We start from the raw sequence: 24,249 nt of genomic DNA, 5'->3' as shown, positions 1-24,249 counted from the left end.
ACAATTTCTGTATCCATTCCTCTATTGAGGGACATCTGGGTTGTGTCTAGATTCTGGCTATTACGAATAAAGCTGCTATGAACAATGTTGAGCAAATGTTCCTGTTGTGTACTTGAACATATTTTGGATAAATGCCTAGGAGAGGAATAGCAGGATCTTGAAGTAGTTCTATTCCTAATAGAACTATTAGAACTAATAGAACTATTAGTTCTATTCCTAATAGAACTTTCTGAGAAAGCACCAGTTTGATTTCCAAAGTGGTTGTACAAGTTTACATTCCCACCAGCAATGAAGGAGGGTTCCCCTTTCTCCACATCCTCTCCAGCATGTATTGTCACTTGAGTTTTTGATCTTAGCCATTCTGATGGGTGTAAGGCGAAATTTCAGGGTTGTTTTGATTTGCATTTCCCTGATGGCTAAGGATGTTGAATGCACCCGATCTGGTCTGATTCTTCAGTTCTTATCCTCTATCTCCACTCCTTAACCTAGAAGGATAGAGGGACTGGAATTGGCTAATTGTACCTTCTCAACTCCACGTAAATCTCTGTTATGTTAGTTGTCCTGCAGGGCAGGCCTCTGTCACAAAGACTGTTCTGTGCGTATGTAATTAAAATAATCATTTCCCCCTACTGAATTTAAAAATGGCTGCTTTCTTCCAGCTGTACCTTGAGAACTTTGGAGTTCAGTGAGCACCGCTTTCAAGTATGGGGTCTGCCTCTATCTAGGCTTCTAAATTCAGTCTAGCTCAGCTCATTCTAGCAGTTTGAAGTGGCATTTGCACATTACTGCCATTATCCATGAGTACTGCTCCTGCGGGTGAAATTAGCTTGAGGATCAATTTTTGGCCTCTCAGGTTGTGAGGTTGTGTTTTGCTTATGAACTTAGTTTTTTTGTTCAAGAAAAGAAAAGTCATAATTTTGAGTTTGTTAACCTTTTTTCTTACAAGATCCTGTACAGACTTGAGCTTTTACAAATGAGGCTGAAACTAAAAGTCCAGTGGAAGATGCAAATCAGATCTCCATGTCAGACATCAGCTCTGTAACTGGAACTGTCTCCCCTTTCCACACTAGCAGCCTTTGGGACACTTTTAAAAGTGGTGCCTGCAGCATAAAATCTACTGTGTCTAACCATTTTCAAGTGTACAGTTCAGCTGCATTGAGTTTAATCACACTGTTTGTGGCAGCTATCATCTTTCACTCAGAATTCTTTTATCTTTTTGGTTTGAAGCTTAAAACTTTTAAGATTCTAACCCATTTTCCCTCCTAGGCTCTGGAAGCCAGCATTCTTTCTTTTCTTGACTATTCTGTGCACCTTTACGAGGAGAAATCACAGTGTTTATATTTCTTTTGTATCTGCTTTATTTGGCTTAGCTAAGTGTTTTCATGGTCAAGATGAGCTTTTAAAAACAGATTGACATTTAAGTTCACATGTTAGAATTGTCTTGTGTCCGAGTTTGTGACCTGGGACATTTATGATTCCTATTTGGTCAGCCCCAGAATAAGGGAGTTGGACATGGGACATTTGGGTGCATGGGTAATACATAGTTTTAAGCTGTTTGGGATGTTTATAGTTTCTTCTAGGACTTCATGCTCTCACCGTCACTGCAGAATACTAGACTGCAGTAGGTATTTAAAGTGTACAAACTAGTCTGTTAATTTGGGCTTTATATAGATTTAAGATTTTTGTTTGTGATTATTTCTTTGGGAAATGCCTTATAATGAGGGATGTATCTCCTTCCTTAATTTGGGGCTTCTTTCATCTCTTTCACGGTGATGAGTACAGCGTTTATTGTCCAGCCTCACCATCATGGAAGGAGTAAGCTCGCTGCTGCAGAGGGAAGCTGGGATGCTGGGAGGTTTACCTAGCTGTTACACTTTGTTATGAGGAGCATTTCCTTGTCATTTCAGTCTTTAGAGTTTATTGCTAGTAAGTTGTCTTATGTAGGTAAGTCTTGTATAAGAGCTGAGTTTATTGTTTGATGACATTTGAAATTCAGACACTTTTACAAAGTTTAGATTGCCTTCTGCAGTTGAGATTCACTTTAAAGATCTTGTGTTTTCTACCATGAGGAACATTGTAGGGAATATGGGTTTTGAGACATTTTTGTCTTTACAGTGGCAAATGGTACCACATTATGCTTTTTTAATTCCCAGGTTTGCTTTTAACAAATTTTGGGAAGGAAATCAAGTGTTAAAAGCAAGACAATTTCTAGAACCCACTAGAATGGTTTTGAGGGCAAGAATGTTTTTGCTCATTTAGAGAACTCTAGATTTTTAACAGTGTTCAGAATTTGGTAGAGGGTCAGTTGGTTTGTTCACTAAATTAACAATTATTTTTTGAAAGCACAATTATTTTTTTGAAAGCCTTCAATGTTCACTATGTTAGAGAAATAATAGATTTTATGTGTTTAAGAATTTTGTTATCTAAGGAGAACAGGAACTATTTCTGACATGAATTCAATGGCTGGCTCTTTGATGACCATTGCTAGGTCACAGAAGAGGGAGGAGCAGCCTTGCTAGGCCACAGAAGAGGACATTGCAGCCAGTCCTGAAGAGACTTGAGGAGGTCCTCCCCTATCAGTGGACTTGGAAAGGGGCAGGGAGGAGATGAGGGAGGGAGAGTGGGGATTGGGAGTGAATGAGGGATGGGGCTATGGCTAGGATACAAAGTAAATAACCTGTGAGTAATATAAAAAATAAAAATTATTATAAAAAATTAAAACAGCATGGAACCAGAAAAAAAGGAATTTTGTTATCCAGAATATTTAATGTACTCTTATCTTTTTTTTTTTTTTAATAGACATAGAGCCAACTTAGAAGAGATTTACATAGTGACCAATTTCTGTGAGACACTAATTCTTTTTAGTTTCTTTGATGATGGGGCTTTACAAGCATGTTATAGGTCTGTAATTTTTGTCATCTTTTAAAGTTTATTTTTACTGTTTTTGTCCTTATTTCTAGGAATAGAACAATCATATTTCTTTTATGCCTGATACCTATATTCTAAAGAAAACATATTGAATTTTATAAGTAAAAATCTTAATTTATTTAATATTGTTAATGCTTCCTTATAAACTGGGTAGAATGAAGCAAAACTTCAGTTTTCATGAACTTATGTTCTCATATAGGAGACACAAGCAAGGTAACATACTGAATAAAAACAGATCCTCTGCGAACAGATTCTTTTAACTTATTTGTGTAGATTAAACTAGAAAAAAGAACTTCCCCAGTACCAGATTATTTTGATAGCGTGGGGGAGTAAGTAATAGGTTCTTACATATAACACTTCATTCTTCCAGTGTCAAAAAGTCTTTGAGTCTAGGCAGAAGAAGGTACGTATGAGCTAAACATGTATGTGGGTTGATTGTTCTGCCATGTTAGAAACACGGAGGCATGGGTTTGCTTGTGTTGGGACTATTGGGGACAGATATTGGGAAAGTTGTTACATCACCTCACTGTAGAGTTCCAGATGGCCTTACAGGTTGTGTAGAAGCTTTTCAGAAGATACATTTCTTGTGAAAAGGAATGGAAAGGTGATACAAAGAGTCCAATTTGGAATATCTGAAATACAGAGTGGGACTAGACACTTGTTTTTGTCCATGGGTATCATTGTTTTTCTAACCCCTCTGAAGGAAACTTTGGGAAACACAAGTCCAGAAAAATACTGTGAATAAATTTGTATGGTGTTGTTTTCTTGTAACAAGCAGAAAGGAGGGCCTGAGATAATGTGTTGAACACCGAAGGCAATAAATGAATGCAAAAGAATTTTGTAATGCACAGCATTGATAATTTATTTGGGAATGGTGTTTTATGGGACAGTAATAGATTGATTCAAGATCAGGGCTGTGTTTTTTCAGTAGATGTTATTTGGGTATTGCTTTGTTTTGTTTTCCTACCCTTTATGGGTCTTCATAAGTTACATCAGCTCTTATTGTCTTGTCTTAAATATTTCTCCAGCTCTGATTTGGGTTTTGCAATTTGTTTTGAATTAGAGATTCAAGTTATTAGAAATACTCCTGTAACAGAGGATGTGTAGACTTTAAAATATAGGCATCTTGACATATGGTGGAGTTAGTAATTTACATTACATACTTACTATTCTATACAAATTACATTGTGGCATACTAACTCTATTCATAATATTTATTGTGGGCATTGAACCAAGGCAGGGCGGTATGTGCATAGACAAGTGCTCTCCCATTGGACCATGCCCCATCTCCACACTATACAATTATAGTATATTTAGCCCTGTGAATTGAGTTAAAAGATATTATGTCCCCTTTTCCCCTCAGTCTCAATCCTTCCCTCTTTCTGCCTCTCCATTCCCCTTCCCTCTCTCTCATGGTGTTGAGGACCAAACACAGGGCCTTGTCCTTGTTAGACAGATAGTCTACCATTAAACTAAATTTCCAACCTCCAGAGATTTTCTCCAGAGATTTTATTACAGAAAATTTCTCAAACTTACCTCAAAATAAAAAGAATAGTATTATGAACTGCAATATACCTGTAAACATTTGGTGGTCTTGTTTTATTTATATTCTTTGTGTGTGTGTTTCCTGGACTTTTAAAGCAGTTGCCAGGAAGATGCATCCTTCCATCACAAATATTTAGACATCTAGTAACTAAAGACTCAATTATATTTTTCTTGCACAGAAATGTTGTTTCTTGTGCTTTCTGTTTTTTTAATTTGCTTGTTTTTATTCAGTTTTTTCTTTTTTTATAATTTTTATTTTTTATATTAATTACAGGTTATTTACTTTGTATCCTAGCTGTAGCCCCCTCCCTCATTCTAAAGAGAGAGAAAGAATGTCTGGGGTTGGATGGGTGGTGAGGTAGAGCGGATCTGGGAGGAGATGGGGAGAAAGAAGCCATGATCAGGAGTGTGTATGAAAAATTATTTTAAATAAAAAAATGTTTATATCCATTTAGCATCTCATAGGGAGTACAGTTTGGGTTCAGATAATCTGTTTGTTTCATAAGAAGCCCTCTTTCCCTCTTAAACTAGATTGCTTGAATCAGGTTCTAAACAAGGCTTAGTTATTTTTAAAAGACAGTCCCAGCAGTGTTGAAGTGTTTTTGTATATACTATTCTAGGAGAGGGCTACTGTTTTGACAGTCCTGCTGTCTGGAACTTGGTTTTACTGTTGTGTAAAACAACATATTAAAATAGCTAGTTTCTGTATTTTATGATCTTTAAACATAGAACAGCTTCCCAAAAGGGGAAGAGTGGGTGTGTGTATCCCACTCACCTAGAAGGCTAGAGTAAGTGGAAGTGTGAATTGGCTTGACAAGGCTGATTTAGGAGGCTGTTCCTCTAGCACTCTGCGCAGGACCTCGTTGTTTGCATGGTGCTAGACTGTGTGTTTCTCTCTTTGAACATAGACTTCTCCTTTATATATAGGGAACAAGTGATTTTGACATTTTACAGTGCCTAGCTGTGGTGTGTTTATTTTACATTTATCTTTGATTTTAACAGGATTCTCAAAGTTGGATTGGTGGAAACAATGAACCATTGACTGGCTTTACATGGCGAGGTGGTTGTGAAAGAGAAACAACAGGCATACAAGTTTGGAATGAAGTATTTGTGATTGACAGACCTGATGGAACAAAAGTAAAATTCTACTTAAACTTTGCTATTTTCTCCTGTATTTTTTTCTTGAGCATTTTTCTGGTACTAAAATTAAAAACAACACAAAACTATTATTGTCAGGTAACTTTAATGATTAGTATGTTAAGATGTATAGTATTATAAATACTTTTCTTGATTTAATTACTGCTTTAAATGTTATCATTTAGTGTATGATTTTTGTAGGCATTTGTGGGGATTCCTTTACTAAGAATTTTAAACTTACAAATTCCTAGGTGGCTGTGCTGCTAATGGATACCCAGGGTGCCTTTGATAGCCAGTCAACCATTAAAGACTGTGCGACAGTGTTTGCTCTGAGCACTATGACTAGCTCTGTCCAGGTGAGTGTTGTGATCAGTTCATACAATAATCCTACCTTTGTGCAACCTCTACAAAATGGTTTTGATTAAAGAAAAGGTAGGCAAGAAAAATTATATACTTTGAATAGATATTAAGGATGAAGGTAAGCATGTTTGCTTTATTTTTTCTATCATAGAATTAATTTTTTATTAATTCTTTGGTGACTTCATTCAGTCTATTTTGATCATATTTACGCCCTTTCCCCAGCTCTTTCCAGATCCACTCCCTTTCCTACCTACCCAAATTTATATCCTCATTTCTTCTTTTTCTATTATAATTTTTTCATACAATATGTTTTGATGTTTCCTTCCTATCCCATCTTTTTCTAGATTCTCCCCACCTTCCTACCCACTGTGTCTTTATTTTAAAAATACCAACAAACCATTAAGTCCAATTTGTGTTACTAACATGTCTATGGTATACATACATTCAGGCAAACATTCATACACATAAAATAAATATTAACAAATCTTTAGAGGAAAAGTTATTAGATAGCATCTGTAATTAAAATCAATCGTGTGACTACTTAAGCGAAAAAGAAAAACAAAAACACCAGATAATTAAATAGCAACCTGGTTTTCTATTTGGTTTCTCTGACAAATAAAAATAAAAATTTAAGAGTTAATATTTGTTTGTTTTCTAGGTAAGTTTCTCTTGTAGCTTTAGTTATTCTGAAACTTGCTCTATAGACCAGGCTGGTCTTGAACTCGCAGAGATCTGCCTGCTTCTACCTCCCAAGTCCTGGGGTTAAAGGCGTGTGCCATCACCTCCTGTCAGTAATTAATATTTAATTTAGAAAAGCAAAGTGATAGAAATTTATAGCACTGATTTGGTTTAGAAAGGGGTAATGTTTCACTTGTGTCACTCACACTCTAACTGTAGTTGTCCTTTCAAGTTTTCCTTTCTTCAAAATAGAGTATCTCTATATAATCTAGGGTGAGTGCGTTCAGTCAACATACACCATTTTGCATTCCTTTTCTTTTTTGGGATCATTTGTGTTGATATCTCCCTGGCTCAAAAATTAATGATTGTAGTATGGTCTCCTGCATCTTGCTGGTGATAGTATATGAGGAAGGATATTTGAATATTCTCCTACAATAAGAAATTGTCCTTGTCAGTGGTAGTTCATAGGCAGTACTGTCACAACATCTTTAAACTTTTGTGATTTTCTGATAATGTCTGAAACATTAAGCAGTCTCATTTAATTCCCTTTCCCCTTCCTCCATAACTTGAAGTACCTGAGTGGGAAGAGAGTTCTTTCAGCCTAATCTCTGTTATAGGTCAAAGATATCTGTCACTACTCACCTAGAGATGCTCTTTAGGACCCTCAGAAGTTTTTTCATGTTTGTTCTGTCTTTTTTTTTTTTTTCCCCTCTGTAAAATAGCATGACTATAGGTCCTAAGAGGCAGCAGAAGCCACTGTTTTCTAGTTCTGTTTTACATTTTAGCTCTTCAGGTGAGCTGATGCTAGGATTTGCCTCTTGAATTATAGTGAAGGAGCTCTCTATCCTGAACTTTGTTTGTTACTATTCTTTTGTTTATAGAACTTTTTGATGGTAGGAGATTTGGTTTTGGACAACTACACCGCTCAGACACTTCTTATTTATAAAAGGAGGATCTTGATATGTACTTGTTGTATATAAGAGATGAGCTCTAAATGAAATAATACATATAATAATAAAATGTATATTAGTGTATATATTTTATATATGCTTCTTTTGTGAGAGGGGATGTTAATGTGGATTGATTTACAGTGTTAATGTATGCCACTGAGCTACAGTCCCAGCCCTTAGTATTACTTTCCACAGGCCTTTGAAGGCTGTTTTCTTCCTTGAATAAGTTGTGGCTTCCAGGCACGGTGGTGTACTTCTGTGACCTCAGCACTTGGGGAGCTGAGTTAGGAGGATGAGCTACATAACAAGAGCTAGTTAGAGGCCATATTAAACTACATAGCAAGAGATGAAAACTTTTTTTTTCTTTGGGCTAGTAGACAGATGACACATTGATTTTGTTTACTTTTTCAACAGATTCTTAGGTCTTAGTGAGTACAAGGTAGTATACTGAGACCCAATGATCTAAGACAACAGGTGCCTATCTCTCTTTGCTTGTAGAGTCTGTCTACTCCTTACAGAAAAGGATCTACACCTGTGTCCTAAAATTTTAAATCCACATAGATAAGAATATGTTGGTTATGCTGTTAGCTTTTTCTTTTTTAGGTACCTTGTTTGGGATTAACTGGTGACTAAGCATACCCTTTTGGTGTTTATACTCTAGACCTCTCAAGTTTCTCTAGATTATCACCTATTTGTTGTTAGAACACATTGTTCTATCTTTGGAGCAGCTGCATTTACTGAGATGCTGAGATCCTTCTTAGAGGTTGTGTCTGTAGGTGTCACTGTAGTACCTTCTTTTCTAAATCTGTCCTAAAAAGACTGAACTTGACACTGAGAACAGAGAACAATCATTATCCGTTCTTCTATGTGTCTTGGAAAGCCTCCAAAAAATTCTAAAAAGGGCACTAGTGCCACCTACTGCTGTTTTTACTAGTTTCCACAGCCTGCTAAAAATTTCATGTTGCTTAGGCTCATCAATCCACATAAAAAGGGACCATGCCATGTGTGAGGATACTTGCCAGCAATTGCAGCACTCTGAAATTTTAGCTTATGTGAGGCAGAGGCAGGAAAGTTGTAAAAGTTTGAGGCCAGTCTAGGCTAAGTAGGGAAATCCTTTTTTAAAAATCCAAAACAAAGCCTAACAACCAAAAACCCAGAACCTACTTAACGAATATATATTCCATACCAAGAAGAAACATACATTTCTTAAAATTGTTCCTCATATTCACCAACTTAGCAAGTAAAACAACCTTTACCTTTTCCTGCAGGGCCTGGACCTCACTGTGTAGTCCATAATGGCCTTTGACTCCATCCATTCTTCTGCTCCCACCCCCTAATGTTGGGATTTCAGGAGTGCATCATCACACCTAGCTTCAGCTTGTCTTTTATTTTTAAAGTGCCCGTGACATAACATTAAAGAGACTGAGAAAGAGGAAAAGATGTTACATAATACACTCAGGGCATGCCTATGTGTGCATTTATGAATTTTACGGCTTCTTTTAATAAGAACGCTTTCCATATACCACTGGTTAAAGTAGAAGCTAAGTGATTAATTTGTAATGAGGTCTAAAATAACCTTTCTTACTTTAAGGGGATTTATACTCATTAAAACACTAATAAAAACAATAAATTTTGTTTTAACAGGTATATAATTTGTCTCAGAATATTCAAGAAGATGATCTTCAACACTTACAAGTATGTCTTAGAAAATATGTCAAAGTATTCTTTGTAAATTTATGTTTAGAAACCTATAATATTTTTGAATTTTTATGGCCTTAAAGAAATGGTTGATTGTTTAACTAGAGGGCATTTCTGATATACTTGATTCATTAGCCAGTGTGATGCCTGACTTTGAGATAAGAAAAAGACTTGACATTTGCTACTTTGATACAGAAAGTTTTATGAATGACTTCTTGCAGTCTCCTTGGCAGCATTATTTTAAATAACTTGGTTTAATAGTTATTTACAGAGTATGGAAGACTTGCAATGGAAGAGATCTACCAGAAGCCATTTCAAGTAAGTGTTTTCACACTTTAAAAATGTCTCTGTGTGAAGCTTCAAGCCCAAGGACACGACAAACTCCCTTAGTACCAGAGCCAAAACAAACTATTGGCATATCATCAGCTTTTTTTTTTTTTTTTTTTTTTTGTGTAATGTATTGCAAGTTGAAGTCTCCCTCTGTTACTCTTTATTTCATGGAGACAAGTTAAGGTGCTTTATTTTTTGAAGTGACTAGTTTGCAAGCTACTATTTATACTGTTGGTTACAGTGAGTAGGAGAGTGATTATTGTGTTTGCCTGTTGGTGTATAGTGTTTTCCTGTGTGATGGCTTTTCTATCAATTATAATATTACTGGCCTTACACAAATTTTGCCTCACTTTTACCTGGCACTTCTGTTTTAGGCAAACATTTTTATGAAACAGTTGGGCAGATAATGGCTTCCTCATGTATATATATGGGTGAAACATACTATATTTGGCTTATATCAGCCCTTCTAATCTAGAATTCACCTAGGAGACATTTGTTAATGTCTGGGATATTTTTGATTGTCACAGTTTTGAAGGATGTTTAATGCTACTGGCAGGTAAAGTAGAGATCAGAAACACTTCACTGTAATGCAAGGGCAGCCATGAACAAGTAATTATCTCATTCAAAATGTCAGTAGTGCTGAGAAATTAAACATTGTATGGATAAAACATTTGTGAAAAATGTCTCTTTAATACCAAACTTATAATCAGTGTAGAATTAGCCGTCTAAAAGTGTAGTTGTTATAGTTGTATAGATTAACAAAATTGTGCTCTAAAAACCCCAATATACTTTTGTTCATTTTTGGCTTTGGGTGTTGTTCCACAGATGGCTCCTTGTGTGTTCTCAAGTGGAGCTGATTAGTTGGTGCAAGGGCTGGGAACTTGCCTTAGGTGGGCCGTTGATGAGAACCATAAGGATTTGGTTACTATAACCATTTTTATTTCTGGGGATTGGACCTCAAGAATGCAGTCGTGCATTCTACCCACTGAGCTGCTCGTTATAGCCTTGATTAAGGTTATTTATGGAAAGAAGTTTTCAGGGTCCTTAGTATTCTGTAAGAAGTGATTCGTATTTTTCTCTGTATGTAGATGTTAATGTTTTTGATTCGAGATTGGAGTTATCCTTATGAACATTCGTATGGTTTGGAAGGTGGAAAACAGTTCCTTGAAAAGAGACTGCAGGTAAGCCCCATACAGGGAGAGAAAAACATATGCCTCAGGCCAGGCAAAGGGGTGGGCTTCCTGGACTACCCTGACGTTACTGTTTACTCTCAGGAAGAAATGAATTGTCCCCGTGTAGTCAAATGATGTGTAGGTGATGAACTCTTACCAAAGAAGATAGTATAAAATAAAAAATAAGAAACAGTTACTCCTCTGTTGAGGGAACTACCCACCAGTAAATATTCAAAGACTGGTGTTTTTGAAAGTGACTATTATTGTTGTTGTTGTTATTGTGTGTGCCTATGGTGTGTATCTGGGTATATACATGTCACGGTGTATGTGTGAAGATCAGAAGACAACTTTGTTATAGATGATTCTCTCCTTTTCCCTTTACATGTGTTCTTGATATCATACTGAGGTCATCAGGCTTCTGTGACAGCCACTTTATATGCTGAGCCATCTAGGCTTTTTAAAAAGACCCAGATATCCTTATTCCTGTGTAATATGTTTCACAGAGCATTCCTGGAAAATGACCTCATGAACGAGGTCATGATCTATATCCCTGAGTATTTCCTGGGGGAATACTCTGGTGTTTCCAGAACACATCTCCACCTCCAGAAGACAGTGGAAAGAGATCCTTGTGTTATGTGCTGGCTCACAAGAGTTTGTCTGTTTGTAGTATAAAACATTTCATTTCCAAACCATACTCAGACAGTTGGGGCACAGTATGATTTTCTTATTCTTTTTTTTTATTTTAAAGATTGATTTATTTATTATTTATACATTATTCTGCCTCCACACCAGAAGAGGGCACCAGATCTCAGTATAGATGGTTGTGAGCCACCATGTGGTTGCTGGGAACTGAACTCAGGACCTTGGGAAGAACAGCCAGTGTTCTTAACCTCTGAGCCATCGCTCCAGCCCCAATTTTCTTATTCTTAAAATCAGATTAATTCAATAGACTATTTGAAGGCATTTTCAGACCTTTGAGGAAATTTATCAGTTCTGTTTTTTTTCCTGGTTATTTAGAAGAAATCAACATATAACATATTAATCATGCTAACTAAACTCTGAATTATGTGCTTCAAAGAAAAGGTCTTAAAGTTATTACAGTGATACATCCAATCACAAAATTATTCACATTTAAAGTGCAGCTTGATGAGTTTCTAAACGGATCATAGCTGTATAACTTGTACCCAGAATCACCTAATTCCATGTGCTTACCTCACTGTCATTTGTAACAGATTTTGCTTTTGTACTTCATACAAAATACACATAAAACAAGGATCTCAGAGATCCGTCTGCCTCTGCCTCCTTAGTGCTGGGATTAAAGGTTTGCATTACCATGCCTGGCTCAGAATATATTCTTTTGTGTCTTATTTGTTCAGTCTTTTGTTCCTGAGATTAAACTATATTGTTGCATATAGTTTATTAGTTCTCTCTTACTACTGTACAATATTATGCTACTAAACAGCTGCCTTTCATTCTGTTGATGAATACTTAGGTAGTTTGCAGGTTTTATGACCAGTGCATGTTTTGTCAGAATGGGCTTTTGGAAGAATATTTGGAAGAATGCATGAAAAAATTAATACTTAGACATGCAGATATGGAGTATTGGCATTGGCATATACCGTTAATCCCATCACTGAGGAGGCAGAGGCAGGTGGATTACTTATGAGTTTGAGGCTAGTCTGATCTACATAGAAGGTTCCAGGCCAGTCAGGGTTACATAGTAAGAGCCTGTCTTAATAACACCTCCAAATCTAGACATGCTAGTAATTATTTACCTACCTACCTATTTATTTGTTTGCTTGTTTATTTATTTTTCAAGACTTTTCTTTCATGGGCTGGTGAGATGTTTTAGCAGGTAAAGACACTTGCTTCTAAGCCCAATGGCCTTAGTTTCATCTCCCAGGACTCATATAATGGAGGGAGAGAACAATTCTTGAAGGTTGATCCAAGTATGTGCCATAACACACATGTGCCCTCCCTATGCCTATATGTATGTGCACACATACAAAAGAAAGATAAATAAAATGTAATAAAAGTGTTTTTAAAAGAATGTTCTTAAAGAAGGCACGTAGCAGTCTCTTCCTAAAGATCCGATGCTTGGCATAAATAATAATAATTGAGATTACTGAAAATTTTACTCTGTTTGGTCTGGACAGGAACTCCTAAAAAAATGTATATGTTTGTGTGTCTGTGAGTGCAGGGCACTTAGAGGCCAGAAGTGTGGGATGTCCTGGAGTTGAACTTACAGGCAGTCTTCTGGAATCACACTGGTTCTCTCCCAGAGCAGAGCCGCCACTCTAGCCCCACACTGGAGCTCTGATGGTTTTTTACTTTGCTCCGAGGCTATCTTAATCTCTTAATCTCAGGCAGATTAATGTTCTGCTTTTTTTTTTTTTTTTTTTGGCTTCATATTTTGGCATAAGTGCCTTCAAGGCAGATTCTTTATTAGTTTCTAAGTTATGATCACAACTTGTTATTCAAGTATTAGGTGTTGTGATTAGTTATTTGTATGTTTTGGAATTTCAGACAGCTTTCTCTATAGAAAGAAAATGCTCTTCAAGTTGATAAATGCGACTAGAAATAAATTTGTAATAGTAGCAAACAAAACTTCCTTCCAGTGTGGTGTAGTCTGAGTTTAGTGTGCATGTATGTAGATATGGATGTGTGTTCTTTTTAAAATTAAAAAAAAATTGCAACTCTATTTCTTCTTTCAGGTAAAACAAAATCAGCACGAAGAACTACAGAATGTCAGGAAGCACATCCACAATTGTTTCTCAAATCTTGGTTGCTTTCTTCTACCACATCCTGGTCTTAAAGTTGCCACAAACCCTAGTTTTGATGGACGACTGAAAGGTGGGTATTCCCATGCTTGCTAAAACTACTACTAGTTAGCAGTTGAAAGTTTGTATTCTGTTTTCTTTTATTTTTGAGATTATAATCTAATTACAATATTCTCTTTCCTCCTTTCAAGTCCTCCCATATACCCCTCCTAACTCTCTTTCAAGGTCATTTCTTTTTTTTTTTTATTGTTACGTGCATATATGTATGTGTATATATATACCTCTTTCTAAACATAACTGCTCAGTTTGTATATTACTCATGTATATTTTCAGAGCTGACCATTTGGTACTGGACAACCACTTAGTTTGCTCCTCTTTGAGGAAGACTATTTCTCCCATTCTCAGCATTCTGTTTGTATTGATTCTAGCTTGCCTTTGGTTCCTTTGCCCTTCTTTAGCATAATGATTAACCATATCATAATTTGGTCTTGCTGAGGATTCATGTCCTGCAGCTTCTGAGGGCTGAGAGCCTTTCACAACTTCCTCTGATTACAGTCTGCTTAAAAAAAAAAAAAGCCTTACTGTTTTATTGAATTGATGGACTCAGAATTTTCATGTGTGTGTGTGTGTGTTTTGGGATTATTTTAAATGTGATGGCAAAGGGATTGAGATTGATACGATTTATATGATAACTAGAAAAACACTAATACTGAAATTTAATAATAATAACCCTGTATGGTTTGCTGTTTTTGAAAAAGGTATTTTAGTTACTATAGAATTCATTTTGAAAGTTCACCATTTGAGCTGAAAAAAAAAAATTACTGGAGAATAGGAGAAACGGGATAGAAGAGTACTAGAGTTTTTCTTTTTTTTTTCTGTAGGAGACATGTCATATTTAGATGAACTTTTTAGAAAAAAGAATCTACTTAAGTAGTAGATACTGTGTACTCTTCATGAACAAAATTTCTTGAACTTTTGTCAGTGAGGACTTGTTTGTGTTTTTGGTCTAATATGTTGGCTAATTTCATGTCCATCAGATATTGATGACGACTTTAAACGGGAGCTTCGAAATCTGGTTCCATTGCTGCTTGCTCCTGAAAATCTTGTTGAGAAGGAGATAAGTGGATCTAAAGTCACTTGTAGAGATCTTGTAGAATATTTTAAGGTAGGTGAACTCTAAGCTAAATGGCTCTAAAAGAAATGTAGTTAACTTTTAAAACGTCTTTATGGACAAGAGATTTACTTTCTACCAAAATAAATGTATGCTTTTCTGCCTTGAATTCATTATATCAACATTAAGGACTCAGCAGGAGCTGGAGAGATGAGTCAGTTGTTAAAAGTATTTGCACAGTCTTGAGGACCTGAGTTTGCATCCTAGACACCACAGAACAAGCTAGCTGTCTCACATGTTTATGATCTGCTTCTAGAGGGTACAGACAGTAGGACTAGGGCTTGCTGCTTACTAGGTCACTGGGAAAATATGAGACCCAAGTTTAGAGAAAGACTGCAAAGCAAAGGAGCATGAGAGAAGAACACGTGACTAATTCTAGTCTCTGTGTAGTAACATAGGGGTGTTGAATATACCCAGACATGAGTGCACATAAATGCTCACAAGCAGAAGTGCCTGTCTGCACGTTGGATGCACACACACATTAAGGAAACTCTTTTTTTTCCTCTTTTTATTATTATTATTATTATTAATTACACTTTATTCATTTTGTATCCCCCCATAAGCCCCTCCCTCCTCCCCTCCCGATTCCACCCTACCTCCCCTTTCTGCATGCATGCTCCTCCCCACGTCTACTGATAGGGGAGGTCCTCCTCTCCTTCCTTCTGATCTTAAGTCTATCAGATCACATCAGGAATGGCTGCATTGTCTTCTTCTGTGGCCTGGTAAGGCTGCTCCCCCCTCAGGGGGAGGTGATCAAAGAGCAGGCCAATCAGTTTATGTCAGAGGCAGTCCCTCTTCCCATCACTATATAAGCCACTTGGACACTGAACTGCCATGGGCTACATCTGTGCAGGGGTTCTAGGTTATCTCCATGAATAATCCTTGGTTGGAGTATGAGTCTTTGGGAAGTTTCCTGTGTTCAAATTTTCTTGTTCTGTTGCTCTCCTTGTGGAGTTCCTGTCCTCTCCAGCTCTTGCTATTTCCCACTTCTTACATAAAATTCCATTCACTCTGCCCGTCAGTTGGCCATCAGGTTCAGGATCTGTTTTGATAGTCTGCAGGGCAGAGGCTTTCAGATGCCCTCTGTGGCAGGTTCCTAGGTTATTTCCTGTTTTCTTCTTCTGGCTTTCAGAGGTCCTCTGTAGCAGGTTCCTAGGTTGTTACCTGTTTTCTTCTTCTTCTGATGTCCATCCTCTTTTCAGGATGGGGATTGAGCGTTTTAGTTAGGGTCCTCTCTTTTGCTTAGTTTGTTTAGATGTACCGATTTTAGTGGGTTTATCCTATGTTGTATGTTTATATGAGTGAGTATATACCGTGTGTGTCTTTTTGCTTCTGGGACAACTCACTCAAGATGATCCTTTCCAGGTCCCACCATTTACCTGCAAATTTCATGATTTCCTTATTTTTCATTGCTGAGTAATACTCCATTGTATAGATGTACCACAATTTCTGCATCCATTCTTCAGTTGAGGGGCATCTGGGCTGTTTCCAGCTTCTGGCTATTACAAATAAAGCAGCTACAAACATGGTTGAGCAAATGTCCTTTTTGTGTACTTGAGCCTCTTTTGGATATATGCCTAGGAGTGGTATGGCTGGATCTTGAGGAAGCGCTATTCCTAGTTGTCTGAGAAAGCGCCAGATTGATTTCCAATCTTTTAAAAAGGTTATAGCACACTGTGTCTTCTATGCAGTGATACTATTTGTTTTCAGAATATCCTTTTTTTCTGCATCTCTCATGTGGAGAGATGAGCCATTCATCATATTGTAACACAGCCCTGCCAGTGCAAATCATACCTGGAACTGGCTGCGTAATTCTATATCCCAAATTCTCACAAGAGTCTTCCCATAGAGTTCTGAGACTAACAGGAGTAGCTAAAGTTACCTACACTGTAGAAGGGTGGGGAAATACAGCTAGTGAAGTTAATGCATTTTTGCTTAATGGTTAGATCACTTTCATGCAGTTACTGTTTATGAATTAAGTTTGAGTCAGTAGGAAGTTGAGGTGAAGACTCCTCTTCAAATGCCATAAACTGGTCCTCCATCCTTTTATTGTATGAGAATTTTGTATTTGTCTATAATGAGTGTTGATTAAATCCGAGCTATATTCCCTGGCTACAGCTCATTCTCTAGCCCCTCACCACTCTCCCCTTGAACCATCATGCACTTTTTTTTTTTAAACCCAGTGTTAACAGCATGCCTAGTGCTTTGTATTTAATTAATTGCTTGCTCCCTGAGATTCTTACTGATAAAAGCAAACCCTCATGTGTACCAAAGATGATACTGTGTAACTTTGCCTCCCAATTATCTCTGATTGGCTAAATAAATGTCTATACCTGGGCAGGGCAGATGTGAGGTAGCAAAGCGGCCTAGATGAGAAATATGTGCAAATATTTATGGGCTATTGGATGGGAAGTAGCCCGGGAATTGTTAGAGCAGTTGGCATGGGATGTGGGGCTGGGAGGTAAAGATAGCTTAGGGGTTAGTTTCTGCCCAGCCCCAGAGTTTAAGGCATATTAAAATGTAACAGGTATCTGTGTCTCTATTGATACGGTAGCAGGTTAAGTAATTAACCACAATTATCTATGGATTAATAATAAACATTAATAACCCATTTTATATATAACAACCCAGTCTTATGCTTTGACTACAGATTAGGATTTCTTTTTCTCTTGAGTTCAAATATTTAAAGTAAAATGATAGCTTAAGCCTTTTTAAAAAATATCTATTTGAAGTATTGAAGGTGGGAAAGAATTAAAGATTTCTTTTTATAAAATAGATGGCATTTTATGTACAAAACTTTTAAATGTGACGGAAAACTTTTATACGAGTTGGAATTATATTTAGAATGATTTCTTTAGAGTATTTTATTTGGCAGCATGTCTGTATGATAACATTCAGGACAGGGGTGACCTTGTTGTAATAGGATGTATGAGTTTTAAGGCCTAGAACTTCATTTTCGTGGTGTGAACTCTTAAGTTTAATGATATTTCTTTGGGGACATAGTATCAAATTGCATTGTACAACAATAAGTGAATCTTTTGTCTTTTTAGGCATACATTAAAATATATCAAGGAGAGGAACTGCCACATCCAAAATCCATGCTTCAGGTAAGAATAAGAACATACGTGTGCATTGGGGTATGTATGTGTGTGTGATGTGGTTGTAAGTGTTTGAGGGAGAATTAAAATCGTGGCTCTAGAGGGATATAGAAAATAGAGACATGTGCTCTATTGCATACAAAAATTATATATGCTTAAGATAACATGAATTCTAAAGTTTGTATTTAATTTTTTTTATATATATAACTACAAATAACAGACCCTGAGCATGTATTGACTGCTAGAAATATCAGCCTTGGTACTTCATCTTCAAATCCTAAAAGTATACAAGAATGTTTTTGCATAGGATGGCATATTATAGGCCCCTCTGAACCAAAATGCTTTTGTCCCGAGTCTTTGATAAAGGGCTTTTGCTTGAACTACGGATTAGTTTCATTTGCTAGTAACAAAGTGCTTCTAGTGCGGGTAAACTTTCTCTGTGTGTGTTTCTGCTTTTTGGGTACTGTTATTTGTATGCATTTTCTAGATTTCAAAGTTTACCACTTCGGGCAATTCCTCAGTTTAATACAGTATCTGTATTAAAGCTAATGCAACAAAGTTTTATGTATTTGGAAATGACTAGTGTGAATCTAGTTGTTCATACAAGGAATTCTTGATTCTCAAGAACTTAGCACATTTTGAGTTATACATTATCTGTTTATCTCTGTTTCCTGAGCACATGTGATATATTGTCTACAATCTGTTTTAACACAAATTGCAACCAGACAGGGAGTCCTGTTAAGCCTGTGTTATATCCTTTATACTCATATGCCCTTCCAAAGGAAAGTAAAACTAGAGGCTGATATTTTTTCTGTTCATTCCAGTATTATTTGTTTTATATAACCTATTGTGTTAATAGGAATTTACAATCATAGGGTACTTTTTTTACAGTGATGCTATATTGAATTTTATGTTTTAGGCAACAGCTGAGGCTAATAACCTTGCTGCAGTAGCGGGAGCAAGAGACATCTATTGTAAAAGTATGGAGCAGGTTTGTAACTCATGTTTAAGCTTTAGCTAAATAAGAGTAGGGGGTGTTTTATATTTAAAGTAAATAAACTAATTTGCACTCCTTACATATTGTCCTGCTATATTATTCTGCAATTGTCTTTTTATGGTCTCTGCTGGAATAAACTGTTAGAAAGTGAGTCACGTGGCTAGCATGCAGGCTACATGAACTCTGCTGTTGTTTTTTTCTCTTAATTCAGAATTAGCAGCCTGAGATGGAAGTAACATTACCTTGAAACCAATAGCAATTTCTGCACTAAGCTTGCTCATCTTTGAAACACTGTGTTATGTGTTCTTTAATTGATTCTCTTGCTAGTAATCTGTTGTGCTGCTTTGGTTTACTAGTGGATAAAGAGAACTCAGAGAGAGAGAGGGCAGTGTAAATACTGTGTCTTCTGTTTTGGTGTTTTAGTCACATTTGGAAAATTATTTGCTTGAGCCAATGTCTTAGTTTAGATTTCTGTTGATGCAACACAGCACCATGACCAAAAGCAACTGGGGAGGAAAGGGTTCATTCAGCTTACACTCCATATTGTTGTTCATCATTGAAGAAAGTCAGTACAGGAATTCAAACAGGGCAGAACCTGCAGGCAGGAGCTGATGCAGAGGCCATGCAGGGGTGCTGCTCACTGGCTTGCTCTCCTTGGCTTGCTCAGCCTGCTTTCTTATAGAACCCAGGACCAGCAGCCCAGGGATGGCCCCACCTGCAGTGGGATGGACCCTCTCCATCAATCACTGATTAAGAAAATGGCCTTTTGGCCTGATTTAATTAAGGGGCATCTTCTTAATTGAGATTTGCTCCTTTCTGATAACGCTAGTGTTTGTGTCAAGTTGACATAAGACTAGCCAGCATAGACAGTTAACATAGGATATGATTACTTACGCATTATTATGCTCAAGTTGAGAATAGCTATGTAAGTGTTTTAAGAGACTAAAATCTATGAGCAGGAAATGCTTTCCAATTCTTACTTCTAGCATGTGATCTCTCTCATTATAATTTGGCTTGTACAGGTATGTGGTGGTGATAAGCCTTACATTGCACCTTCAGATTTGGAGCGAAAACACTTGGATCTCAAGGAAGTGGCGCTTAAACAGTTTCGTTCTGTGAAAAAAATGGGTGGAGATGAATTCTGCCGTCGGTATCAGGACCAGCTTGAAGCTGAAATTGAAGAAACCTATGCAAATTTTATAAAGCACAATGATGGCAAAAATATCTTCTATGCTGCTCGTACCCCTGCCACACTGTTCGCAGTCATGTTTGCTATGTATATAATCTCAGGACTGACTGGCTTCATTGGCCTAAACTCTATAGCCGTCTTATGCAACCTTGTCATGGGGCTAGCACTGACGTCCCTTTGTACGTGGGCATATGTTAAGTACTCTGGGGAGTTCAGAGAAATTGGAACAATGATTGATCAGATTGCTGAAACACTATGGGAACAGGTTGGTATCTGTCTTTTGGCTTTGCAGTGACTGATCTCACTTCTGTGTGATTTCCAGCTTCTCCTTCGTGCCTTATCTGTATACCTGCTGTTTCCTCTACATGAGGAGGGACAAGAGGATAAGAGTTTGGTGAGGTTTTTGGAGGGAGTGGTGGTAATAGTGTTGTTTAGATTTTGATTTAAAGTAGAGTCTAATTCAGTTATTATTCATCATTATAAGTTTACTTTGATTAGCTTTAGTCTGTAATATCTTTGGTTGATTATTAGTTATAAGCCTGATGATTATGCCAGACAGTGGACAGGGCTACATTTACTAATAATGTTTTTTTTGACCAAAGAAAATATTTTCAATGAGTAACTTTAAAGGTAAGAAAAAAAGTTTGGAAGTGCAGTCAGTGCTTTGGTGAGGAAAATGAATATTTTTCCTAACCAATATTAACAAGAAGCAATGTAGGAGAACTATGTTGGTCTTCTGTGAAGATGGTGGCAGTTGTTTGTAGCACTCTAAGGAGTAACCTCACAGAGACTTCTTTCCAAAGAAACGTTGACATATATTCCATGGGAATACAGTGGAGAGACCAGAACAGCACAGACAGAAAACAGCATCAACTTTAACCTTTACCTTAGCCAGAGTCCAGCCAGGCTGAAGTCTCTTGCCTAGCAAGTATCTGTTAAGGAAAGCTGTTGTATATATTTCCACCCTGATCATTTGAGCATAGATAATTTCTCTTGTGGTTGTTGTTAAAATGAATGATTCTCATCAGGTACCCAAACATCATCTCATCGTGTGGAGGAGCAGAGTGAAAGCTGTAGTTATTACTGGCACATAGTATTACAGGTGTTTTCCGTGCCATTTCTGGATCAGTGAGGGTCTGGGCTTGTTAGAGATTAGGATGTGTAGGTTCATGTTTGTTTTGCCTTTCAGCTCAAAGACTGAAGGATTCAACCATTTTTTTTTTCCTGGAGAAAAGTGATAACACGATTATGACTATATAAACCAGTGGTTCTCAACCTTCCTAATGATGTTACTGTTTGCTACAGTTCCTCATATTGTGGTGACCCCTCAACTGTAAAATTATTTCTGTTGCTACTTCATAACTATACTTTTACTACTGTTATGAATCATAATGTAAAACTTCGGGAGATAGAGGGTTGCCAGAGGGTTCGCGACTGCAGTTGAAACACTGGTATAAACTAATCCACTCTATTAATTTGACTTTTTTCTCTTTTAAAAATACTCTTTTTTTTTTTTTTTTTTTTGAGACCAGGTTTTTTTCATGTAGCCTTGCGTGTCCTGGATTGGCTTTGTAGACCAGGCTGCACTTGAACTCACAGAGTTCCGCCTGCCTCTGCCTCCCTGAGTGCTGGGATTACAGGCTTGTGCCACTACCCTTGAGTATTAAGATCTCTTTTGGACTTTGTGTTTGGACATTTTAAGTTCAAATTTTTATCTATTAAAATCAGTCTTACTGCGTTCTTGTCTTTTGATAGTTTCTAATAGAAGATGGATTAAGAATTATCACCTCATCACTGCTTTAAAAATAATCTGCATTTTTGAACCAATGCTATTTTTCTCTCCTCTGGCTCTTAATAATAAACAGTGTCTTTTGAAATGCTTTTTGTTAGCGTTGACTGTAGAACTTTCGAGGTGCCATTATTATAGAGCAGTTTCATGGGAGAGTCTCAGTTGTGTATTTATTTTCAGTGTAAGATAGTGAGTTGGGAGCCTCAAGTCATGATCCCAAGTCAGAGAAGACTTGTGCTGTGTTCAACAAGCTTTGTCTAAAATTTCTTTGCATTTCTCTTTTCCTTTGCTTCAGAGGAGTCCCAGGAAGGTGAGAAACCTACAAACTCTAAAATTCTTCTAGTCTTGAACTCAAGCTTCCAGGCACTCTGAGTCACTTTCCTAACACATCACTCCATGTTTTAGGTGTTTTCCAAACTGTTTGAAGTTACTAGACGTCGAATGGTTCATCGTGCCCTTTCATCAGCACAGCGACAGAGGCTGTCATCCAACAACAAGAAGAAAAATTAGACAGTATTTTTAACTTTTTCTCTATCTGAAGTGTTCACACTTATACATGTAGGACAATAAGCAGGACCGTCTGGGCCGGTCTGCATAAATGCGTATACATACCAGATTTGATGCTGCATATAGGGTATGGATTGCACATCCATCTCATAGGATTTGTAAATGGTTTGAATGAGAGGAAAGTAATTTTTGTTGCATTATAAAATGTCTAATTGCATTGTTGTTAATATCATAACTTTTTTTTTCCTTTTTGGGAGAAGCATTCTTTTATTTCTCACATTCCTGATTATTTTTGTCATTTATTTGAATTGAATTTTTTATATCTGTTATATGTACTCTTTTTTTACCTCATGTTTTTGTTTGTTTTGCACATTTCTCATACCACAGGTATTGAAGCCCCTGGGTGATAATTTGATGGAGGAAAACATAAGGCAGTCTGTAACAAACTCTATCAAAGCAGGCCTGACTGACCAGGTGTCTCATCATGCCCGATTAAAGACAGACTGACAGTTCATCTCCTCATGGACTCCACTCTCCCTTTTTTTTCATGCTTGCTGTACAATGAGAACTCAAATAAAAATAAACCAAAGTTTACAATCAACTGTAGAAGTAGTTTAGTATAACTGGCTTCACAGATGGCTGCCACAGAGTGTGAACCTTGTTTGTTGGTTTTCAGCCTTCTTTTGATGTCTCCTTAGACCCGGAGATTGGCTGAGGAGCATTAGTTTATCATGCACATTTGTGCCATGTTTAATTCTTCTCTTTCTTTTTACTGAATTTAATGTTAGTGAAATTTGTCTTATGTAAAAGGATATTTCAGGGAAATATTTTAAGAAATCTATTTAGAGTCTCTTTAATATAGTGTCCCATTGAAGTTTTAATTTTTAGAGAATTTATGAATCACTGTATCAAGAATCAGATCAGATTGACAATGAAGCCTTTATTGAGCCACTACATTAAAAGTGTATATTGCTTTACTGCCTTCAATGCCAGTATTACATAAATGCATGTATCAGAAACTTCACAGAAATCACATGACAACTCTTGTAGCTAAGAAGGTAACTCTGAGGTGTACATTTGTCTTGCCTTTTTAAACTTGTAAACCTGCCCTGAAAGGAGATGCATTATCTGGGAAACTGAACTGTCTTCTTACAGTTTAGCCTTCATGTACATAAAATATGCCATTAATTTTATTGGGGGAGAAATTCCATCCAAAATGTTGCCTACAGCTATGAGTTAAGAGTGTCTGTACAGTGTGTAGCTTTTATTTTCTAAAAATCACAGGTAGGGCATGTATATGAATTATAAATATATAAATACAATTTTGTATTAAAAGTTTTGTAGTTTATGGCAAAATCTGGTTCTGTGGTAGGCTAATAAGTACAGTCCCCGTGAAAGGAATGTTTGTGGCTCATGTCAGTGTGTGAATGCATAGACAATTTGAAGTTTTGATATATTTGTGATATTTATCTTCCTTGAGCACTGCAGTCTCACCCCCCAAGAGAATTCAATGGGAATGTTTTATTGTGACTTGTCCTCTGTTGCATTTTAAAGTTATTTCCTGTAATTTATTTTCAGTACATAATTAAAAATTTGTTGTATATATAAAATGAAACTTGTGATTCTTTTTTAAGGAATTCTTCAAGTCTGTATCTCACCATATAACTTGTATTTGTTCATGCTGAAAGGAGTGTGGGGAAGGATACACCTAGGTTAGAGCTCAAGGTGGTGTACCTCAAAGCTATGCTCATGAAAAGTTATTTTTCTGTGTCTGAATATGTAAAGAATATTTTTTGTGATCGCCTATTTGGGAATTTATTTTCTTCCCCTTCTCTCCAGTCTCTTACCCCACCCCCATCTTGTGAGCGAGAGAATGTCTGTGTGTGTGTGTGTGTTACATGTAGAGCTACTTTTTTCAGT

The 24,249-nt window shown here is 36.8% G+C and overlaps 1 protein-coding gene across 3 annotated transcripts in view; it reads left to right on the top strand.

Moving 5' to 3' along the window:
* Positions 1-23,944, top strand: part of Atl2 (atlastin GTPase 2) — a 56,996-nt gene extending 33,052 nt beyond the window's left edge. Inside the window, exons 3-14 of one of the 3 annotated variants that reach the window (XM_055618658.1) lie at positions 5,476-5,610; positions 5,862-5,966; positions 9,243-9,293; positions 9,558-9,614; positions 10,715-10,807; positions 13,513-13,651; positions 14,616-14,743; positions 17,800-17,856; positions 18,767-18,838; positions 19,867-20,298; positions 22,118-22,132; positions 22,228-22,790. In XM_055618658.1, coding sequence (XP_055474633.1) covers positions 5,476-5,610; positions 5,862-5,966; positions 9,243-9,293; positions 9,558-9,614; positions 10,715-10,807; positions 13,513-13,651; positions 14,616-14,743; positions 17,800-17,856; positions 18,767-18,838; positions 19,867-20,298; positions 22,118-22,132; positions 22,228-22,332 — 1,389 coding nt within the window. In that variant the 3' untranslated portion in view covers positions 22,333-22,790. Of the gene's footprint in view, positions 1-5,475; positions 5,611-5,861; positions 5,967-9,242; positions 9,294-9,557; positions 9,615-10,714; positions 10,808-13,512; positions 13,652-14,615; positions 14,744-17,799; positions 17,857-18,766; positions 18,839-19,866; positions 20,299-22,117; positions 22,133-22,227 lie in introns of all 3 variants that reach the window. The other 2 variants (XM_055618651.1, XM_055618661.1) reach the window with 2 other exon arrangements.
* Positions 23,945-24,249: the final 305 nt, after the last annotated feature.

Source organism: Psammomys obesus, unplaced genomic scaffold (assembly GCF_907164565.1).
Source record: "Psammomys obesus unplaced genomic scaffold, mPsaObe1.curated_primary_1811, whole genome shotgun sequence".
Classification (NCBI taxonomy): domain Eukaryota; kingdom Metazoa; phylum Chordata; class Mammalia; order Rodentia; family Muridae; genus Psammomys; species Psammomys obesus.
This window is presented reverse-complemented; position numbering and strand designations above follow the sequence as displayed.